This window comes from Sinocyclocheilus grahami, unplaced genomic scaffold, assembly GCF_001515645.1.
Source record: "Sinocyclocheilus grahami isolate Dianchi unplaced genomic scaffold, SAMN03320097.WGS_v1.1 scaffold532.1, whole genome shotgun sequence".
Taxonomy (NCBI): Eukaryota; Metazoa; Chordata; class Actinopteri; order Cypriniformes; family Cyprinidae; genus Sinocyclocheilus; species Sinocyclocheilus grahami.
Window position 1 is genome coordinate 694,404 of NW_015505711.1, and position 24,082 is coordinate 718,485.

General features: G+C 36.1%; 1 protein-coding gene across 1 annotated transcript in view; it reads left to right on the forward strand.

Moving 5' to 3' along the window:
• Positions 1 to 5,959, forward strand: part of LOC107555363 (transmembrane protein 163-like) — a 33,904-nt gene extending 27,945 nt beyond the window's left edge. Inside the window, exons 6-8 of the mRNA XM_016238127.1 lie at positions 1,547 to 1,658; positions 5,129 to 5,270; positions 5,365 to 5,959. Coding sequence (XP_016093613.1) covers positions 1,547 to 1,658; positions 5,129 to 5,270; positions 5,365 to 5,425 — 315 coding nt within the window. The 3' untranslated portion in view covers positions 5,426 to 5,959. The remainder of the gene's footprint in view (positions 1 to 1,546; positions 1,659 to 5,128; positions 5,271 to 5,364) is intronic.
• Positions 5,960 to 24,082: the final 18,123 nt, after the last annotated feature.

Genomic DNA, 24,082 nt, shown 5'->3' on the forward strand with positions numbered 1-24,082 from the left:
AAAGTACATACAATTAATAAAGCTTAAATTAAAATGAAAACTGATTTAAAACATTCACAAATGCTACAATTATCATTAGCATATAAATAATACTAAAATAACACTGGTTGCACCGAATATACTAATTTACTAAGATAGACTTTTTGCAATATATATAATTTGGCACGTTTTAAATTATTACTTAAATGTATGCATCTATGTAAATACATATATAATGATTTATATTGAAATTTTCCACTTTATACTGACATCTAAGTGTGTGTGTGTGTCGTGTCATCACTCAACAAGTCACTAGTGAATGTCACCTCTTCCTTGAAAGGCTGACCTGATGTAAATATTTACTGTCATCACAGATAGTTTAATTTATTCATATATTCTTTCAAGCCTTGTTTAGCCCCATACGTTCTAATGAAACATCACAGCAGCAGCTTTAATGATGGATTTGTGCTGGCCGGAAGCCATCGGTTCTGTCGGCCCTCTCCTATTGCATTAGGATGGATGATTCGGAAATGGGCTTCCACCTTCTTTAATGTGCTTTTTTCGTTCTATCAGCCTGCAGTTCCACATTCATTAGACCTGGACTCTTCATGTCAGCACCCTTCACTGGCAAATGGCCATCACTCTGAATCTCTAAGGTGGCCTTATTGAAAACTGTGTGGTCCAATTCATCCAAATTGCCAGTCTTAACTAGCCAGTCTACAGCTTAAAAGATGAAAGTCTGAATTTAAACACATTCTTTGCCTCTCAGCTGTTCCTCGGAGATGAAGGACTCTGAACAAACTGTCTTATTAGAAATGTAAGAGAAATGCTTCTGGATGTTGTGTGGGTGGTAAGCAGACATTCTTAGTTTGGAGAGAAAAGAAACAAGCAAAAGAGACAGCTGTAGTTCATCTATGATGCACCTGAAAATGTCCTCAGGACTGATACGAGTCATTTACGCAGTTTTATTATTTATAATAGCTATTTTTGTACTTTTTGTTTTCCTTTTTCCTGGTGTTTGGAGAGCTCCACTTGATGTTTTCATGTGTCTTTGATTTTGCATCTTGTCATGTCTTTTTATTGTGACGCTTTTGTGATCAGTTTCACTGACCATGTATGTTTAGTTTTTGTCCATAATTCTGATACAGACATGTTCATTTTTCACAGCTATTAGAATAGTCCTGTTTACTGTATTTAAAGCCATCATATTTGTTGTGTAAATCAGTTTTTGTGAGTCTTATATCTAGTCTAGTCTAATCCTCTTATCATGCTTTTTCGATTCCTTATTAAATATTAAGTTGGATACTTTTCACTTGTGCTTAAAATGAACTGCACTTCATCTCTGTATCGCCTCAAGAGCCGACAAGACATATATGAAAGACCGACTGATATTGTTAAATTGTTATCCTTTTATCCCTCTTTTATTTCCACAAGAGTTCAGGCTTTAATATCTCCATATTGGTATTGTCTGTGCCCCCCTCCCAATTTCATGATTCAACCATATGGGCCCTGCATCATTTCTACTGTGAACAATTCTGCTTTCTGTCTGTTTCTGTCTCTCTGCCAGGATGACTTCCTGTTCAGCGTTTCTATCGTCAGTGGCCTCATGTGTGTCATTCTTGCTGTTGCCAAGTTCATGCTGGGAAGGATTTTGACCAGCAGAGCCCTAATCACTGATGGTATGACACACACACAACATGAGCATGTACCATGTCACTGTTTCTCATTTAGTTCATATTATTAGCTCACAACATCATGGTGCCACCTGCCTCTGTGACTATGAATATATTACAGTTTTTTTTTTACAATCGCAAGCACCAATTTATCACTTTTTAGGTCACTTTTTCAAAACTCTTCACATAGTGAGCACAACAGCAATCTATGTGGGCTTAACTGTGGATCATTTTTTATTGCTTTGGCCCCAAATGCATTCTATGACTACATCTTTAAAATTACATGAAATCTTTTCTCATTTAGACACAACCAAATGTATCTACAGGTCAGTTTGCACATTTAAATGCTTTGTTCAAAACTGTTAAACTTAAGTTCAAAACCTCAAATAATACAGGCAGCAATTTGCAATATTTCTACAGTAATACCATATTGAAATATATTCTAAATCTATAAAAATGAAATCCTATCAAAACAATTAGATGAAACTGAACACCTACATATGTGTTAGTTTTTCAGTTTCAATTTGCTGGTGTTACAGACTTGATTAGAGATGTATGAAGTGTTTTGGTAGTTTTAGTGCATTCTGAATGTGAAATGAACTGCGGTGCCAAGATGAAAGTTGGTTGGGAGAGCTGAGTTAAAAAAGAGACTATAAGTATTGAGAAATACTTCACCATTGGCACATAATGCAACAAAGATTGCTAAAGTCAACAGATTTTACCAACAGACCTACCAATCTCTGCGTAAAAGTAACATTATGATGCTGCCATCTTTCTGAAGTCATTTTTACCCTCCTGTAATTCGACTCTGAATTTTAGGTGAAAACTGCCCCCCCCCCCACACACAAAATAGTGGATTAGTCAGTAAATATTCATCCATGAAATTTAAAATTTTGTCTTTCATCACTATACAAGCCTATCTTTCTTCAGAAAAACTATTAGCAAAATCAACAATTTGAGCCGGGGAACTATGGTTGAGTTGACACGGAATGACCCTATAGCGATTCAAAACAATAACAATAAATGATATTGTAATATTTTGAATTTATATTTTCAGTTTTCCCTTCACTGGCAAATGGCCATCACTCTGAATCTCTAAGGTGGCCTTATTGAAAACTGTGTGGTCCCAATTCATCCAAATTGCCAGTCTTAACTAGTCAGTCTACAGCTTAAAAGATGAAAGTCTGAATTTAAACACATTCTTTGTCTCTCAGCTGTTCCTCGGAGATGAAGGACTCTGAACAAACTGTCTTATTAGAAATGTAAGAGAAATGCTTCTGGATGTTGTGTGGGTGGTAAGCAGACATTCTTAGTTTGGAGAGAAAAGAAACAAGCAAAAGAGACAGCTGTAGTTCATCTATGATGCACCTGAAAATGTCCTCAGGACTGATACGAGTCATTTACGCAGTTTTATTATTTATAATAGCTATTTTTGTACTTTTTGTTTTCCTTTTTCCTGGTGTTTGGAGAGCTCCACTTGATGTTTTCATGTGTCTTTGATTTTGCATCTTGTCATGTCTTTTTATTGTGACGCTTTTGTGATCAGTTTCACTGACCATGTATGTTTAGTTTTTGTCCATAATTCTGATACAGACATGTTCATTTTTCACAGCTATTAGAATAGTCCTGTTTACTGTATTTAAAGCCATCATATTTGTTGTGTAAATCAGTTTTTGTGAGTCTTATATCTAGTCTAGTCTAATCCTCTTATCATGCTTTTTCGATTCCTTATTAAATATTAAGTTGGATACTTTTCACTTGTGCTTAAAATGAACTGCACTTCATCTCTGTATCGCCTCAAGAGCCGACAAGACATATATGAAAGACCGACTGATATTGTTAAATTGTTATCCTTTTATCCCTCTTTTACTTCCACAAGAGTTCAGGCTTTAATATCTCCATATTGGTATTGTCTGTGCCCCCCTCCCAATTTCATGATTCAACCATATGGGCCCTGCATCATTTCTACTGTGAACAATTCTGCTTTCTGTCTGTTTCTGTCTCTCTGCCAGGATGACTTCCTGTTCAGCGTTTCTATCGTCAGTGGCCTCATGTGTGTCATTCTTGCTGTTGCCAAGTTCATGCTGGGAAGGATTTTGACCAGCAGAGCCCTAATCACTGATGGTATGACACACACACAACATGAGCATGTACCATGTCACTGTTTCTCATTTAGTTCATATTATTAGCTCACAACATCATGGTGCCACCTGCCTCTGTGACTATGAATATATTACAGTTTTTTTTTTACAATCGCAAGCACCAATTTATCACTTTTTAGGTCACTTTTTCAAAACTCTTCACATAGTGAGCACAACAGCAATCTATGTGGGCTTAACTGTGGATCATTTTTTATTGCTTTGGCCCCAAATGCATTCTATGACTACATCTTTAAAATTACATGAAATCTTTTCTCATTTAGACACAACCAAATGTATCTACAGGTCAGTTTGCACATTTAAATGCTTTGTTCAAAACTGTTAAACTTAAGTTCAAAACCTCAAATAATACAGGCAGCAATTTGCAATATTTCTACAGTAATACCATATTGAAATATATTCTAAATCTATAAAAATGAAATCCTATCAAAACAATTAGATGAAACTGAACACCTACATATGTGTTAGTTTTTCAGTTTCAATTTGCTGGTGTTACAGACTTGATTAGAGATGTATGAAGTGTTTTGGTAGTTTTAGTGCATTCTGAATGTGAAATGAACTGCGGTGCCAAGATGAAAGTTGGTTGGGAGAGCTGAGTTAAAAAAGAGACTATAAGTATTGAGAAATACTTCACCATTGGCACATAATGCAACAAAGATTGCTAAAGTCAACAGATTTTACCAACAGACCTACCAATCTCTGCGTAAAAGTAACATTATGATGCTGCCATCTTTCTGAAGTCATTTTTACCCTCCTGTAATTCGACTCTGAATTTTAGGTGAAAACTGCCCCCCCCCCCACACACAAAATAGTGGATTAGTCAGTAAATATTCATCCATGAAATTTAAAATGTTGTCTTTCATCACTATACAAGCCTATCTTTCTTCAGAAAAACTATTAGCAAAATCAACAATTTGAGCCGGGGAACTATGGTTGAGTTGACACGGAATGACCCTATAGCGATTCAAAACAATAACAATAAATGATATTGTAATATTTTGAATTTATATTTTCAGTTTTCATTTTAATTTTGGTTTAAGTAATTTTCTTGTTTTTTATTAGTTTTTTATATATTTACCTTTCATTCTTTTTTATTTCAGTTTTAGTTTTAGTAATTTTAATACATAAGCTTATTTCAGGCAATATTTCTCATTTTCATTCAAGTAAATTTTTTTACTTTTTCATCTAATTTTCAAGCTTTATTTCAATGAATGAAAATAATTAGTAATAATTAACCTTAAACGATAGTGTCATGAAGATGAAATTCATAGCAACACATAAAATGTAATTGCTCTTTATTCATTTATTTTTCTGAAGGCTTTAATTCTATGGTTGGAGGCATCATGGGATTTTCCATCCTCATCAGTGCTGAGGTGTTTAGACATCATCCCACCATCTGGTACCTGGACGGAACCATTGGGGTCCTGATTGGACTCATCATTCTAGCTTATGGGGTCAAGTAAGTGTATGCACTGAGAACATACTGATAGTTTCTGTCATTCACACTATAATGTCTCTAATGTGAATCTTTCCATTCTTCATTTCTCCTGCAGGCTGTTGATCGACGTGGTGCCACGAGTAAGACAAACTCGAAACTATGAGCGCTTTGAGTAACGCTGGTTCAGAAGAACAAAAAAGGCATCATATGGATCCAGTTATCCCTCTCGGCTCCTGCAGCTCTCTCAACTCACACAATACCCAAATACATCCAGGAATAAAGTCTGCTGGCAGCCAATTCAGCATCATGTATTGTAGAACCACCACTCTGATCAGCTCCTGATGTCTTCTTTCACTCAGCACAACATTTAAGAGAAGGAAGAAGAATGAGCTGGTTAGTGGATCGGTGTCACTCCTGGCACTCAAGATATCGTCCTGAATGGAGTCACTGGTTTTAAACATTGTCACATCCATAAAATTCTATTATGCCACATTTTATGTTTTTGTTTCTTAAATTATGGAGGAAGACATTGATTTATACTATATTATACTCATTGTTTAATGAAAAATCATGTGACTGTGTATGTGAAACCAAACAACTATAATTCATTTTAGATCAGTTTTAGAGATCATCTTTCTGTTACATCACATCGTCCCACCTGTTGTCCCCCAGAATGATTTAATTATATGGTATGTTTATATATTAGTGTATAATATTGTATATGTGACCCTGGACCACAAAACCAGTCATAAGGGTCAATTTTTCGAAATTGAGATTTATACTGTACATCATCTGAAAGCTGAATACTTAAGCCCAAATTAAGTTCTTAGCAATTCATATTACTAATCAAAATTAAAGTTTTGATATATTTACGGTAGGAAACTTACAAAATATCTTCATGGAACATGATCTTTACTTAATATCCTAATGATTTTTGGCATAAACGAAAAATCAATAATTTTGACCCATACAATGTATTTTTGGCTATTGCTACAAATATACCCCAGCGACTTAAGACTGGTTTTGTGGTCCAGGGTCACATATATCCCCTCAGAGCTAGAGACCAGCATCGTTTCCAGTGTAGCGGTGATACTCATTTAAATGAAGAAAGCACACAGAAATGTCCTGAATTAGTCACAACTGTACTATAGGTTAAAGACCACAGTTCAGGGTCAGTAAGATAATTATATGAAATATCCCTATTGGAAAAATAGCTTCAATATTAACAGGAAAGGCGTGATCTGTCATAGACATTGAGTCCTTGTGAGTCAATAGTCAAAATGACTAACCAGCACAGAAAGCAGCTTGAACTTCCTGACCGTTGAACCATTTCTAGCACTACAACCAGGAAGAAAGACAAAAACTGAAATACTCCTAAATCTATGTACTCTTGTCCTTTACTTCTTTTAATTTTTCACTTGTACTGCATACTGTGCAATTCCATGCAAACTATCTTTATTCATGTTTTTAGCTGCACTGTTGTATTATTTATAGCAATCGATTAATCTGACCTTTGCTGTGCGATGATCTGCTATGTTTAACCGGTGATTTCTGTGGCATGCATTGCTGTGTTTGTTTGCCACTTGCTATTTAATTTATCAGATATTCTTTTCGTGCCAAGACAGAATGAGATTAGAATGGCCTGAAGTATCGTCTGATGTAGAAATGATTGATTTGGGCTCCAGCAGACAGAATGAATGATTGGTGTATTATGGAGGGTTTGTGAGGCAGGGCAGCTTATTCCACAATGGAGCGCAAATCATTGGAAAAACAAAGCACATTTTAGTTTCTTACCGCAATAACAAAACTAATCTATAGTATAATGGGGTTTTTCACCTTTCATTTGTTTTTCCACAGAGATTGAAGCATAAATCCAAATGTTTGTCATTTCTGACCTACAAATCTACACTGCTTTTCAAAAGTGTTGGGGTCAGTAAGATTTTTTATTTATTTATTTTTTACATAAAAACAATAATTTCACAAGTATGCAGTAAATTGATTTAAAAAAAATCAGTAAAACATTTATGTTACAAAAGATTTTTATTTCAAATAAATGCTATTTCTTTGAACTTTCTTTTCAAGGGATCCTGAAAAAAATTGCAATTTACATAAAAATGTTGCAGAGCAAATGTTTTCAACATTGATAATAACATGCTTTTCAAGCAGCAAGTGAGCATATTAGAATGATTTCTGAAGGATGATGTGACACTGAAGACTGGAGTAATGACTGCTGAAAATTCAGCTTTGCCATCACAATAAATTACCTTTTATTTTTTTTACATAAAAACAATAATTTCACAAGTATGCAGTAAATTGATTTAAAAAGATCAGTAAAACATTTATGTTACAAAAGATTTTTATTTCAAATAAATGCTATTTCTTTGAACTTTCTTTTCAAGGGATCCTGAAAAAAATTGCAATTTACATAAAAATGTTGCAGAGCAAATGTTTTCAACATTGATAATAACATGCTTTTCAAGCAGCAAGTGAGCATATTAGAATGATTTCTGAAGGATGATGTGACACTGAAGACTGGAGTAATGACTGCTGAAAATTCAGCTTTGCCATCACAATAAATTACCTTTTTAAATAGAAAACAGTTCTTTAAATCATTAATAATTCACACTATTAGTGTTTCTACGTTATCTTTGATCAAATAAATTCAGCTTTGTTAAGCACAAAATACTTACCGACCCCAACCTTGTGAACTGTAGTGTATTTTAAAATCATTTATTTTATTCATATATGAAACACATCATTGAATATAAGAATGCACATTAATTTTGGATTATTTATTCACATTTTACATGAGTTGCTTCCTAAGCATAAAGAGTGTTTTTAAATCTAATACTTTTGTCACTGACCATCCCAAGTATAATGAACTCTAATTCCTGTTACAGATAAACAGTGTGTTTGATGTGTTATGCAAATGAGCATCAGTGGAGGAAGATCTTTTTACTGTCTCACAAGCACAGTGGGTTCTCACACAAAGGGTTCCTGGTTCCTCTTTTTACATCATCAATATTGAACATCAGCAATCATATTTTCCTCAATTTTAAATGGGACATATATTGGGACACACAGTAAATGTAACTGAATGTAAAAGACTGTGATCGGTTCACAGCTCAACTACTACACACCTACTGATTTCTGTATCTCACCGATATTACCAGACAATCACGAGTCGACCAATAACTGCAGCACAGACTCCCAAAGCCTTTTGTCTACTGCTCAATGTGATCTCATCTGAAGAGGGAAACTTTAAAACAGGACATTTTATATTTATGTTCTTTTACATCACAGCGAAGTTGATTTGATTTATTATTGATTTGTACTCAAGTGATGCCATTGGCGTGTTTGTCCCGTGATGCAATAGCGTCATTCCATATATGTACACAGTGGAAGACCTTGCGTTATAACTTGAATATTTCTTCAAATTCAGTGTTCCATAATCCTATATAAACTGTACTGACTAGACTGTATATATGTGTGTAGACTGCCCATGGTAATGTGCCGAATTAATGCTGTATTATGTTTACAAAATTTGGTATTGAGTACTTATAATATTCAGATGTCAGGTCACAACTGCCAGATAGGCAGGTTGATTCTTATGAGTCAGTTGCTTTATTCATTCATTTTCATCATGCATATTGTGCTAGTTTTGTAAATTTAGGCATGTGTTATGCTGTAATGTACCATCAGCTGACACGCAGGAGAACAGCACTGTCTGTTCATAGACTTCAGTGGCTGTAGATGCTTATCCATTACTATAAAGATCATCAGGGTCACACAAATGTTACATTTGCTTAGTTTAGGTCGTGACGACTGTATAAATCAATCTATATTATCAATCTAAAGACAAACTGACAGCTGGACCCTGTTTTAGTTGGCTCAGGCCTGAAGTCTGTTCTTATGCTGTAGTTTAGTCTTAAGCAATATCCTAGGCCTACTCACTGCTACGCTTTGCATGAAAACAACCACTTACCCACAAAATGCTGCACAAACACACACTGATACACACAAGCACACGCATGCACAGCACAAGCAAATACATACACAACACATTTCTAATGTCTGCCACATAGACGAGAGGTTCTGAATGTACATTTATTTCAATAGTAATACTGATCTATATTTCTGTAGAACATGTGAAATATGGCTTGACATAAAGGTTGTACAAAAATAAAATCTCCTAAGAAAACACTGCTTGATTATGTCTAATTGTCCATAGTTTGGATTGTGTACAATAGTGTGCTATACTTAGGCTATTTTGTAGGCCTATTCTTTTTTGAGTCAGTTTGTCATATTTGTTTTGACATTACTCAGTATACTGTAACAGTAACAGCTGTACAGTCTATGTTAATGAATATCTGGGAAGCGTGAATATAATTTAATCTGTTTGACATGTATCGTGAAGTATAAACATGTTTAGGTTACAACATGTGGTTACAAAATCTAAATCTAAATTAGGAAAGAAGTAAAAACGTGTGACAACTTGCCCCTGTCCTACAACAACAGAATCAGCACTTGCTTTGACTTTAATGTTGATTTATTTCAGATGGAGGTATTCTGCACCTTTCATTTATGGCCACTAGATGTCGAGCTGTTACAGTAACAGGTAGTTACACCGAAAATTCAACAGGACACAACAGAACAACCGACAATCTTACTTGTGTCCGTTTTTCTTACCGAATTATAGACAATCAACTGTATCCTATTCCTACTGATCCCACTACTCCTTTTTTCTTTATTCTTCTTTCATCTAAACAAAAGCTATACAACTTTAAATGTATATAAACAGCTTATTAATTACTAGTAGGTCAGTGTACTATTATATTAATTTTATTAAGTAATACAATTACACGATGACGGGTTTGTAATTAAGGGCTTTGTGTGGTGATTTTATATATTTACAGTTTTTAGATGCGTGTTGGCGGAGAAGTGAATGTGTGTAATACTTCATACAACCAGTAAGAGGCAGGAAAAACAGATTTGTTTCTCACAAGTAACCTCTGCAGGTAAACAATGGTAATGCCATGGTATTTTGGTACCTTTTGATGGTGAAAAATAATCTGAGTCAGATGAAGCAGGGATGTTTACCTAAACCTTGACAATCTAAAGTTAATCTAAAGTAGTGTTAGGCCTACTACATTACATTTTTAACATTACATCTAACAATGAGTTAGATCTGTTGTGAATGTCACATGTAAATACAATTATGTAATTTTCTATTACAGACAGTGTGATTTCAGCCTAATCTAATAAACAACACTTGTGAAAACTACCATCTGCCTTTTCAGCTGACAGCACTTGGATTTCAGGGCACTTCTGCGAGAAACTCTGACTGCGAACCACTAGATGTCGAGCTGTTACAGTAACAGGTAGTTACACCGAAAATTCAACAGGACACAACAGAACAACCGACAATCTTACTTGTGTTCGTTTTTCTTACCGAATTATAGACAATCAACTGTATCCTATTCATACTGATCCCACTACTCCTTTTTTCTTTATTCTTCTTTCATCTAAACAAAAGCTATACAACTTTAAATGTATATAAACAGCTTATTAATTACTAGTAGGTCAGTGTACTATTATATTAATTTTATTAAGTAATAGAATTACACGTTGACGGGTTTGTAATTAAGGGCTTTGTGTGGTGATTTTATATATTTACAGTTCCTCTTCAGGAACTCGAGCTGCGTCGACAAACGCTAGGGGAACGCCTTCGGCGATCCACGCTCTGAATCGTATGTGAAATCAGTCCAATAGCTGAACGGGACGTCACGGCGGATGACGTCATGACCAGGAAGCTATAAAAGCACGTGCGGCGGAGCCCGCGTCAGCTTTCTGTCATTCAGCGAAGCGCTCTGTGTGTGTCAGTCATATTTATTGTTGTCTGTCTATTTTTTGACCTAATAAGTTGCAAATTGGTCCTCCAGCTGTTCCTTATATGTACATTTAACTTTTCCAGCCTCTTATTGCTACCTGTCCCAACTTTTTTGGAATGTGTAGCTCTCATGAAATCCAAAATGAGCCAATATTTGGCATGACATTTCAAAATGTCTCACTTTCAACATTTGATATGTTATCTATATTCTATTGTGAATAAAATAGAGGTTTATGAGATTTGTAAATTATTCCATTCCTTTTTTACTCACAATTTGTACAGTGTCCCAACTTTTTTGGAATTGGGTTTGTATAAATATATGTAATATATGAACATAACATATTTTTCTTAAATATATACATGCATGTTTTTGTATTTATATATACATGATAAATATACACAGTACACACTCATATATTATGTAAACAAAAACTTTTTGGATTAATCGCATTTTTGGATGTGATTAATCGCGATTAATCGTTTGACAGCACTAATATATATTAGTGCTGTCAAACGATTAATCACATCCAAAATAAATTTTTATATATGTGTGTACACACACACACACACACTGTCTGGTCAGCTATCCTTGTGGGGACTCTACCCTACCCCTAAACCTACCCCTCACAGGAAACTTTCTGCATTTTTAGATTTTCAAAAAACTTCATTCTGTATGATTTATAAGCTTTTGTACCCGTGGGGACCACAATTTAGGTCCCCACCGTGACACGAAACCCCATGAGTCTGTGTAGTCAGATTTAAGTCCCCACCAGGATATATAAACCCATACACACACACACAAAAGCCATGAATCAATGCGAACCGTAAAGAAAGAGGCCTATGGGTGACAAAGTCTCTTGTTCTGTACAGTACATGCTTTTGGATCTGACTAATAAGAAGGTGGTTCACAGTTCTCATTCCAGCATGTTCCCAGGCTGTTCAGGCTGCTCCAATAACTCAGAACATGTTTGAAACTCTCCTCCCCTCTGAGGTGGATGAACCTTACAGCAGGGGTGAAGCTTTGTTCGCTGAATGGAGTAGCATTCCAGAGGTGATGTGAGCATACCACAACACAAGATCATATGAGCTACAGCTCACAGCTGCAGATCTTCATCTCCTCTGACCTTGCTTTGGCCTCCATGGCCACAGAGCAAAAGAGTATCAACTTCTACATGCAGGGTCTTTTATGGTTACATTGATAAGGTTTATGCCAGTGTTTGAATTATTCCATGACATTTGGGGGGGGGGGGGTGGCTTTTTAAAGTTCATCTCTTTGATCCATTTTGATTAGAATTTGGTAGTAATCTATAGTACAGGGATAAATAAAGACAGCACTTATGTTCTAAGTACTCAGATTATTGTATTGTTTTCAGTTCACCACAAACAAGCCCTTAATTACAAACCAGACAACATGTATATTACTCAATAAAATGGATAAAGCAGTACAATAACCTATTTGTAATTATTAAGTTATACATTTAAAGATAAAATGAAGACTTAGATTAGTAGACCTGTTTTATTAGTTGTTGGCTAATGATTCATGATCTGTTTTACATGGTCACCTCTTTGGATATTTATGAACACTTTAAATTAACTAATCATGACTGTAAAAGGGTATTTCTGCAACGGCATTGAAAACTGAACTTGAAAACTCTCATGACGCTGCATCCACACCACTAGATGTCAATATAAAGTCCAAGACAACCGGCAGCAACATAAACAAAATTGCTGACTGCACATTTAATGTCATATCATGATGTGATTACAATCAGTACAAAATTAATGAATATTTAAGGTCTTCACAGCTTATTTTGTTTCGCAGATGACTTTAATTTGATATTCTGCATTCATGTTTCTTTTTTTGTCACGGAATGCCAGGAGAAAACAAGGTAAGTTCCAAGTGCAGTTTATTTGAAAGTAACAACCGAACAAAAACGTTGCAAAAGGTAATCCAAAACCTGACCACAGAAAACACAAACTGAGAAGACAATACAAACAAGACGCAAATGACAGACAGAGAAGGCATGATATATATAGCTGGGATAAGGAGTAAATGATGAACAGGTGTTACCGATCAGACCAGGATTGAGCAGGGGACTATGGGACCGACTGGAGCGGGTTCCTGCATCTCCCGGGGCACTGCAAGGGACTCAGACAGACATGAGATTACCAAGTTGCGGTAACCAAGATAATCAATAAGGCCCCAAAAGTCAAGCATCTTAAGCCCATCCATCTCCCGAGGAGGCACGGGATTGTCTAAACAATCATTAAGGATTCCTTTTAAGTCCGAGTCATGAAGTCCCATCCCTACCGCAAGGTTCCAAAAGGACTGAGCGAAACCTCCAATCTCCATCCCCCGTTGGCGAAGATCCGCCAACATCCGGAGCCGAGCCCTGCGCTCCTTCGAAGGAGGAGGAACAATCCGAACGTCCATGATCCACAAAAAGGTAACAAAAACAAACTGCTGGAACTGGTAATGGCGTCTTGATTCTGTCACGGAATGCCAGGAGAAAACAAGGTAAGTTCCAAGTGCAGTTTATTTGAAAGTAACAACCGAACAAAACAGAACAAAAACGTTGCAAAAGGTAATCCAAAACCTGACCACAGAAAACACAAACTGAGAAGACAATACAATCAAGACGCAAATGACAGACAGAGAAGGCATGATATATATAGCTGGGATAATGAGTAAATGATGGTGTTACCGATCAGACCAGGATTAGTGAGCAGGGGACTATGGGAAATGGAGTTTAACACAAACAACATAAAACAGAAGAGCGCCCTCAAGTGACCAGTCCAGGTCACCACAAGAAACACTGTGACATTTTTAGCATAGTGATTGATATCAGCTCATGCTTTAGTGAGTGCTTAACAGTCTTTACAGCCTCTTGCCCTGTTGTGTGCCTTGTCAGAAGTAGGTCAAGTCGTCCGTCTTCCACCAAACAATCAAACGATGCAGTTTCCTTGATGAAAATCAGGTATCATGGGGTTAGAGCCCAGACAGAAGACAGCACTGTATTGATTCAAAGGCCTGGAGGGTCATGCTAATGGAAACTGGTATTGTGCTGTAGCAAATTTATACATATTAATATAAACAGTGGTCCAGACACATGAACAATGTACACAAATGCATGCACATCAGTACACACTGACACTGACCGATTGAGACCTCAGGATTTGCTGCTTATGGAATGTCTGTATCAGCTAATGGGATACAGGAGGGGGGGAGCAGCTGTTGCCATGACAACAGCGTAAGCTTGCCATATGGAGGGGGAGGGGGAAAGCAGGCATCTAAAAAATGCCAATGAGCGGTGGATGGAGACGTCTGCAGTGTTGGCAGATGGACTCAATTTACCACAGGGAACATTCACATATACAAACCTGAGAAATTATTTAACTGGCAGAATAAAAGCTTTTCAGCTAAAGTGCCAGTATATTTTGAGAACTGTCAGTATTCTGAATCTGTTCAGCCTTGCTGTCAGAAAATGAAGCTGAATACAAGCGAAGACACAAGTGATGTTGAAAAGAAAAAAATTTAACTGGCAGATATTTAAAACTTTTCTGCTGAAGTTTTTGAGAAATGTTTGGAAGATTTCTGTTCAGCTTTTATTGTAAAATAAAAGAACCTGAAAGCAAGGGAGGAAAAAAAACACATTCAGATGGCATCCAAATACACAGTACATAGTATGTTCGAATTCAAGGCATCCATAAAACAAGTGCCAAAAATTATGCAGATGACCTACTACCTTCAGTGAGATTCTGAATTCCCCTGAGGTCACGGGAGAGGGTTTGTGAATGGCACTGAACCGACACAACTGATGCTGTAGGTCAATAATCTGCTATTTTTGTCCGACAAACAAACCAGACAGGACAGTAGATTAACTTCAGTTGACGTGAATTTGAAAAGTAGTGTGTACTGATGTATTTCCGTGGTTGAAACAAGATACCTTCTGATGTTCATTCATGTTTATTTCATGCTATTTCATGCACGTGCCGCTTGAACAGAGGTGCTACAGTAGGCCACAGAACACTATTTATTGTTTTAATCTTTTAAAAATGACAAAAAATAGCCTGCTCTGTCTTGTCTGTCGGCAAGTTGTCAGTGTCCTCTTTGCTCCGCAATTTATTTTTCACTGCGTGAGAGAGAGAGCCATGGCTTGTCAGACATAGCAACAGTAACGAAGGGGGAATAAGGTTTCACGACGGTTCAATTGTACTACTTACAAAGTTTTTCAGTGTCTCCATGTTTTAGATTCAAATTCCAACATGGTCAAATTAATACACCTGTGCCATAAAATGGTAGTTTTGTATCTCATATAGGCACCAGAGGTGGTGTGTGGAGGTGTCATTAAGGAATGGGACTACAGACCTGGGGCCTCATTTATAAAACTCTCTATAGATTTCATCCTAAAAGTGTATGTACGCTCAAAAGCTAGATTTTTGGCATACGCACAAAAGTTTTCAGATTTATAAAAACATGCGTATGCCAGAACCTGTGCAAAAATCCCTTTATAAATCCCAATCAGAGGAAGATTGTGCGTACGTGCATCTCCACCCCGATTCCTCCCCGAAATCACCATATATGGAGCTTATTGTTATGTAAACTTTATCACAGTAAATGTTCCACCAGTGTCCTTCATTTCCAGAATTAGGCACCAATCAGAGAGAGTATTTCTTTGTTTAAAAACGTGAGACGCAGGCAGTGGAACGCGAGACAAGCAACAATTGTCAAGCACGTCTGTCTAGCGCATGTTTGCCTAAATCATTGGAAAAACAGCGTAGTGGAATATTGCTTTCTGTGTGAATGGCCACTTAGAGTGTATAGCTCTTGGTTGCCAAAGTACTGTTTACAAACAAAATAAAATGGAGGGAGGACACAGAGATTCAATTAATTAAATGTATGGCAAACACCCAAAGATTCCAGTCTGACCTCAATAGACATAATTCCTTAAACATAATGAATGAACACAGAACAGGCATGGTAGGTCTGGATTTGTGCCTAGATTATACGCAATAAATACACACACTTTTGTGTTACGACATGTCATTGAAATAACTGCGTCAATGGTGCAATGAACAGAGAAATAATTGACTATAAGGATTAGCTGTCCAAACTTATTCATATTTGTTCAAGAGAAACCAGTTGGTACAATCCTACAAGATTGAAACAACATTTCTTTTCAGGCCAGAAATTAGATTTTTTGTAACTGTGAGTTTGTGTGCAAGCTAACAAGAACTGGAATGGAAAAATATAAAGAGGTCAAAAATAGTTGATCTGTTCTGCTGGGGTTTTGTAGAACAGCTTGTGTGGATATAGTATGTCTCCTTATCTTTAATCTTTTCTATCTCCTTCAAAATAGTTTTGGCTTTAACATGCCATTTTGGGCTTATCAGCTTTATCACTTATACGTATCTGTAAATATACTTGCTATTTTTGGACAGTCAGCAGTTTGAGGTAAATCAGACATTATCATTCAGCCTTTGCTTTAGAACGGTTTACAGTAAAAAAGCAGCTGCAGGGTTGATGTGATTATGGTTGGATCTCCTGCTGCAACATGATCTTATAAACCACATTCTCATAAACATGTGATTTACAAATCCCTATCCTTGTCTTTAATGCAAATCTGACAACATATTTAATATATAAATATTATTTATGTGGAAAAAATAATAAAAAAGCTGTTTTCTGATTTAAAAGGGCAAATCTTTTCAGAAGTCATACGGGCATGATAACATACATCACAAATCCCAAAATTGCACTTAGTTACTGTTTTCTGCTATAAATGAAATGCCAACTGTGTGTTCCTTTCAGGTTTGTTTGTTAAATGTAAACAACACGTGTGTTCATGACAGTCAAGCTCTTATTATTGCTACACCCTGTTATTGAGAAACACCCAGAGTGCTTGTTCAGACTGGATAATGTTTGACTCAGAACACAAACACTACAGGAGCAAGCTAAGACATGTCTGAGTGCTCTCACAATCTCACTACACTGACGTGAAGATATTCTACAAATCATATTTACATCTTACAAGGTCAAAGTATGTCATTTGTTCTGTATTTAATCTGCATTTTAAGGCATATTCAACACTGTTTGATTGAGAACATGTAGCCCAGTGCAAACCAAAATAAAGAAAAGCTAATTAGCCAAGCAGCCCAGAAGACAGGCAGTCAAAGCTTGTCTGGATTTACGTTCTCCAGCTGGGGACCCCTCACGACCACCTCTGACCCTCCGGTCCCACAAAGACCAGGGCTGAAGTCTCAGTGAGGCTGTCCGTGTGTGGGAATTGCTTCCTGAGAGGGAGTGGTTTAAAAAAAGAGAAGAACAAAGAGAAGAACAAAGAACTCTTTGTTGTAATTCCCCAAACCACCCATCATTTAATCTAATGTGGCAAGATACTGTTTCTACAATGTCTAAGGTGTTTTTCAGGGATAATGGTGTAGATTTTAGTTTAGGATGAGTGTTTCCTGACTTTTTTCAAGCTTAGACATTATTACCGCAGCGCTCCCTATTAATATAATAAGGACAGAAATATTACATAACTCTTTAATTCCTTTAGTTGGATTGCTCATGCAAGCTTTCTACTATAGTTGTTCTAAGACTTTATAAGAAGACACAAAGATGAGTTTGAGCTCCTGTGAGTTGTTCTTCTATTACTGACTAATAATGTCTCAGCCATGAATCAACCTTTGCACAAGGAGTCGCTCTCTCTCTCTCTCTCTCTCTCTCTCTCTCTCTCTCTGTCTAATTTTCGCTCTTCTTGTTTTTGTAGTTGTGCAAAGAAAGGCCATTCTACCTGCTTTAGAAGGAACAATGAATGACTTGGTCCTTTCCTCCATGAGAAATGTTTTTCCAGTTTAGCTTGATTTTGCTTAAAATTTCAGCCTCTGTCATTCCCTTTCTGTCATTTCACCTCAAGTCAGTTAAGTTTAACAAAGTGTAACAAATGTAGGCCTGGCTTCTGTGGAAGCCATATAACATATGGTCTTCTTTCATCTTACTATGCTCTTAGTTTAGCTAGTCAAAAAAATTATAAATAAATAAATCAGTAGCCTGTTGCAGTAGTGTACATTTTTATGTTTCAGCCACAGATGGCAATAGAGAGCCCAAAATGATGTCCTTTACTTTAAAATAAACAACAATCTTCTGTGCAGTACTGTATGACATTATTGAACTCTGAAAATATAGTTGCAAATAATGCAGTCATACATGACATTTCTGTTACAAAAACAGACCAAGAAAAATATACTATTTCTTATTTTGTCTTAAAATAAAATTTAATTAATTTGAAACGTTTAAAGCACTTATTACGTTATTAAATGTAAATGAAAATCCTGTCCGGCTCTTTGATGTTTCTAGTTTGTCTCTGTCTTTCGTTTTTGTATTTCTTCAAAACAGAGGCTTGTTGAGCTTAATGAATGATTATATTTTTCCAAGGTGTCGTGTCATGGCTCTGTCTTTCTCTCATGCATTAGTGTGATTTATGCACTCCAAGCCGGTTTGTTTACTCAACCATGCGCAGACTCGTAGAACTTTAACATTTGACCTGTGACACTTTTCACAAACGTCTTTGCCGAGCAAATAGTGCTGCGTGGCCTTCAACCCCCAAGTAAGTGGCATTTTTGTGCAGATCTCTGACCATCCCCCTCCTCAACTCAAATCCAGACTTTATGGTTCCAAGAAGAAGCTGAAAATGGGCACTGAACACTAACATTAGGCATGTGGCTCTGAATGACTGCGGTGAGCTCAGGGCAAGACAAATAGAAAGAGCCCAGGAGAAGAAGTCATGATGATCATTAAATGCATTATGTCACGTAACATGTTATACCATATTAAACAGTTCATAGCCACAGTTATGTACTAGAGAAGAACGACAGGTTTTCTGTGTTTTTTACATATCTGAAAGAATCTTGTAGTTTACTGAAAAGTTTTTTTGGGGACCCCCAAATGGTTCTTTTTTCAAAACTTATTGTGTTGTGCAGTTGAACTATTGCTATAAACATTTGGTTGAGAGCATTTTTGGGTACATTAACCACTCGTTGAGACATAACCTCTAAAATAACTTTCAAATGTATACTCTAAAAATGCTGGGTTGTTTCAACCCAATGTTGGGTCAAATATGGACTAACCCAACTGTTGGGTTAAATTTTGGTTACATTTTTTAATTAGCTTTTTAACCCAACAGTTGGGATAGTCCATATTTGACCCAACATTGGGTTGAAACAACCCAGCATTTTTTAGAGTGTACTCACATCAAGTCAGATGGTATATGTCAGGTCAAGTCAGTTTCCAAATTTCAAACACAAACCTGTGCAGAGTTTGGTTGCAACACGTCAATGGACATGTGTCATCATGGGAACGTTTCCCAATTCTGCTATTTCCTTTGCACTAAAACTGTCTTGAAACAGACTAAATGAATGAATTAGCAGCATTACATGAGATTATGAATGCTTTGTTTCTATATAATATTTAGTACTTTTTTAAACAAGCAATTTAAATATATGCTACTGTTCAAAAGGAAGGATTTCTGAAAGATCATGTGACACTGAAGACTAGAGTAATGGCTGCTGAAAATTCAGCTTTGTCATCACAAGAATAAATTCCATTTGAAATAGAAGAACAGAGAACAATAGAAAGCTATTTTAAATGGAAAATGTAAGTTATTTTAAATGGAAAATGTAAATGGAAGTTTATTGACACTGTATTAATATTAACAAGGTATTTTATACAAAGCATTAAATCACTAAAATAATAAATTTTTTGACTATATACCAGGGTAATCATCTAATAACAAACAGGACCAGCACAACCTTTAGACTTGATTGGTTTGGTGCTTGTTCATTGTGTAATCAGTTTATATTAATGAATGAAAGAAAGAGGTAAAAGGAAGTTCTTGTTAAAGAATGAAAAAAAAAACAATTCAGGAATGTTTAAGGGCAAATATACTGCCTAGAGTTTGACTGCTATTTTAGTGTCAGATAGGAAATATCCAGCAAATGTGCTACAACATTGTGTTGCTTTGTTTGATTCAAGAGAACAGGGGCACATGAGGAACAAGAATAGAAGAGAGTCAGATAGAGTGGGTGGGACAGAGAAAGAGAGAGAGGGAACAATAGAGAGCAGGGCAACAGAAAGTCACTCCATTTCCATCTGAAAGGAGTTCCCCAGCTTGGGCTGCTGAGAATTGAAGGCGAAAATTTTCACTTCAGTGGCCTTCTCACATTCTCAAGGAAAATGGAGGTGGCATCGAAATGTCTACTTGTGAAGAAAAATAGCAGTAAAAAACAAGACACAAAATCTTATCTATCAATGATCAGTTCATGAGACAAGATTTAAGATGATGCTCTGCAATATCATCTGCTAAAACTAATATATAGCTTCTCTTGAATGAATTTGTTTAACACGTGAAGTTCAATCGACAGAATTTGTGGCAAAATGTTGATTATCACACAAAATAATTTTGACTAGCAAAATCAACGTTACAGTGATGTAATTGTGAAGCTTAATTTTATAAAAGTACTTAAATTGATCCTTCTGTTAAAACTATTGTTTGAGCAGTAAAGATGGGCTCGTGATTTTTTTTTAGGTGATTTTAAGCATTACACCATGGTGACGAAATAGTAAAACCGGATAAAACTGCAAACAGAAAAGGTTAGTAAGTGTGTTTTTTTCCTGCTTAAATCCTTTTAACATGCATATTGTTTATATCTTGTGGCTAAAAGAGAGTATTTTAATGTTTACAGATTGGCCCCATTCACATCAACTGAGTACTTCACACTAACCCAGATTTTTTTTATCTTTTAAAGAAAATAAGACATATCAAAAATATTTATGCAGTAATTAATATTATGCCAAAAGTGATGAGGATTTAGCTTAGGGCTGAAATATCCTTTTTTTCCACAAGGGTTTTATATTCCATGTTAACATTTACTGTACATTCAGCTTAATCTTCTAGTTCTATAGTGTCCTAAAGTTATAGTTCATCTCACTAAGCACAAACAATTAAATTATTGTATAATGACCTAAAAACATAAACCATTAGAAGAGGTGGGTGTGGGATGTGACCCAGATTTCTCCCCAGAACAAAAAGTCTGTTGGGTGTAGCTGCAGTTTCACACTTATCAAACATCCATTTGTGCTTTATGTTACGGTGGTACAAAGTCAAGACATGAGAGAAGGAAGCTTTTCAAAAACCTTTTATGCCTGAAGCATGTACGTAAGATAATATTTCACATCCAGCTTTCTGAATAAAGAATAAAGTCATGTATCATGGATGGTTTCTTCATTGCTCTGTTTTCCAGCGGGCCGTGTGGATCTCCAGCGGTTCAGTACTGCTCATGGGTTGCAGTGGTCTGCTGATGTCAAACGCCTGTTTGTTTATTCTGAGTCTGACAGCTGCCCTTTGTCATTAGATTAAAGACCTAATTAATTTGTCTCTGCATGACTGCTGGTGCAATGTGATTTAGATTGTTTACACACTTTGTTTCTCATAGATTAATTATGCTGTATTTTGTGGCGTGGCGATGGGGAGGAGTGTTCCAGAAGCCTCAGTGAGCAAGAGAGCAACATGTTAATCAAGCGAAGGCCCTGAATGAACTCCTATGCTTGACAATGCTGCATTTCATAGACTGGAAATACAGTAAACTCAGTCATAGTTAAATCTGATTACAATTTATGATATTGAAAGATTAAATTATTTTAAAGATTTTCAAATGTAAATTTGTTGCTGTGATGTGATGGCAAATTTGAATTTTCAGCAGCCATTCAGTGTCACATGATCCTTCAGTAATCATTTTAATATGCTGATTGCTGCTCAAGAAACCTTCTTATTATTATCAATGTTGAAAACAGCTGTTCTGCTGAATATTTTTGTGGAACCCATAATATATATATATTTTTTCAGGTTTCTTGAATCGATAAATAGTTTAAATGAATTATTTGAAATTAATAATTTGAAACAGAGATCCTTGGAACATTATACATGTCTTTGTCCCCTTTGATCAATTAAACACATCCTTGCTAAGTGAAATATTAATAATAATAAAAAAGTATTACTTACCCAAACTTTTGAAAGGTATAATAGCTTAAATGTTAGATGACATATGTGATCTAAAGGCATTGTAAAAGCATAATTTTTAGGAGTAAGTGCAGAGTTTACTCAAGGTTTTTCACTTCATATTATCTGATAAATGCCTCTCTTATGCTATTGGATGATAAATATGCACTGTACAACATCAACACAGAATCAGACACAACCGCCCCAAGCAAAGTGAATGAATAATTTGAAACAGAGATCCTTGGAACATTATACATGTCTTTGTCCCCTTTGATCAATTAAACACATCCTTGCTAAGTGAAATATTAATAATAATAAAAAAGTATTACTTACCCAAACTTTTGAAAGGTTTAATAGCTTAAATGTTAGATGACATATGTGATCTAAAGGCATTGTAAAAGCATCATTTTTAGGAGTAAGTGCAGAGTTTACTCAAGGTTTTTCACTTCATATTATCTGATAAATGCCTCTCTTATGCTATTGGATGATAAATATGCACTGTACAACATCAACACAGAATCAGACACAACCGCCCCAAGCAAAGTCTGCATGTGCAGCCAAACATGCTGGGAAAAGAGGGTGACCTGACCCTAAATCCAGTGGAAGACTCCATCCACAGAGCTTGAGAAGGTAATGGACAAAATAAGTGGTTTGAAATCTGTTGTTTTAGGATTGTTAATGCTTGTTCAGACTTTTTGATACTGTTCTGCAGCTCTACTGACACTGTACTGAAATTCAATTAAAAAGCTAAATGCCAATAATGCTTCTTGATACTTGAATTGTGGTGAAACAGGCCTGATGGGCATGGCTCGGGTTGTGGCTCTCATTCTGTACTTCTCTCTCGCCCGTGAGAGGGAGAACACAGGCATTGATTTGCAGCCATTTACTGCGGGTTTCTTCTTTCTGTTGCGCTATTCCCTCAAGGAACCTGGAGATATCCACCCACAAACCCCTGCCCCCGGCACAGACACTCACCCATTATGTGTCTCTGTCCCCATCCCCCTCTCCAGGGAAATGTAAACAGCTTTCCCCTCCTCCGTAGATTTCTCACTCACATCTCACACTTTTCTTTCTTGTAGTAAAACTATGGTTATACAAATGGTAATCAATGCGCCAAAAAACAATGGTTACTACACTTTTACTATAATAAAACCATGGTTAATTATAGACTGAAAAATTATAAGAATTTTCCAAACTTTAGTTAAAAGAACTGAGCTGCTACTAACTTAAACATATGACAACAATCGTTAATGTTAGATTTAAAGATATTATTCAATCAACATTTGCTAAGTTTGACAACAAACATGCTAAATTCGGATGTTTCAAGGAATTGTCTTTACACCGAGTAAAACTTTGTCCTTTATATGAACTGTTTGTCCACTAGGTGGTAGATGTGTGATGGAAATGTTAGAGGAGAAATGACTGGGAACTGGTCTTATTTTTTAGTTTCCCATTTACCTATTTAGGCAGTAAAATGACTCAGAATGTAACATTCAATCATGAACTGCTCTAATTGAAATCTTACAATAATGGACTATTTATATAATATTTCAGAACACTGTTCTTTATAGCATTAGCATGGAGAGAAAGAAAAATGAAGCAATGTACTGAGGCAAGCCATTTGTCTTTGTCTTCCTCAACAGAACTGAGGAGAAAAAAACTCCAGTGCTCACTGACCTGAGAAGGAACACAGTTTATTTATGGCATATCACAGCAAACACAGACACATTCATAAACACACACTTGCTTGACTGTGTCTGCGGAATACCAGTTACAACTGTATAAAATCTTCACAGTTGACTGTACATGTTCATTATATTACACACACACACACACACACACACACACTCACACACACACACACACACACACACACATACATCTTT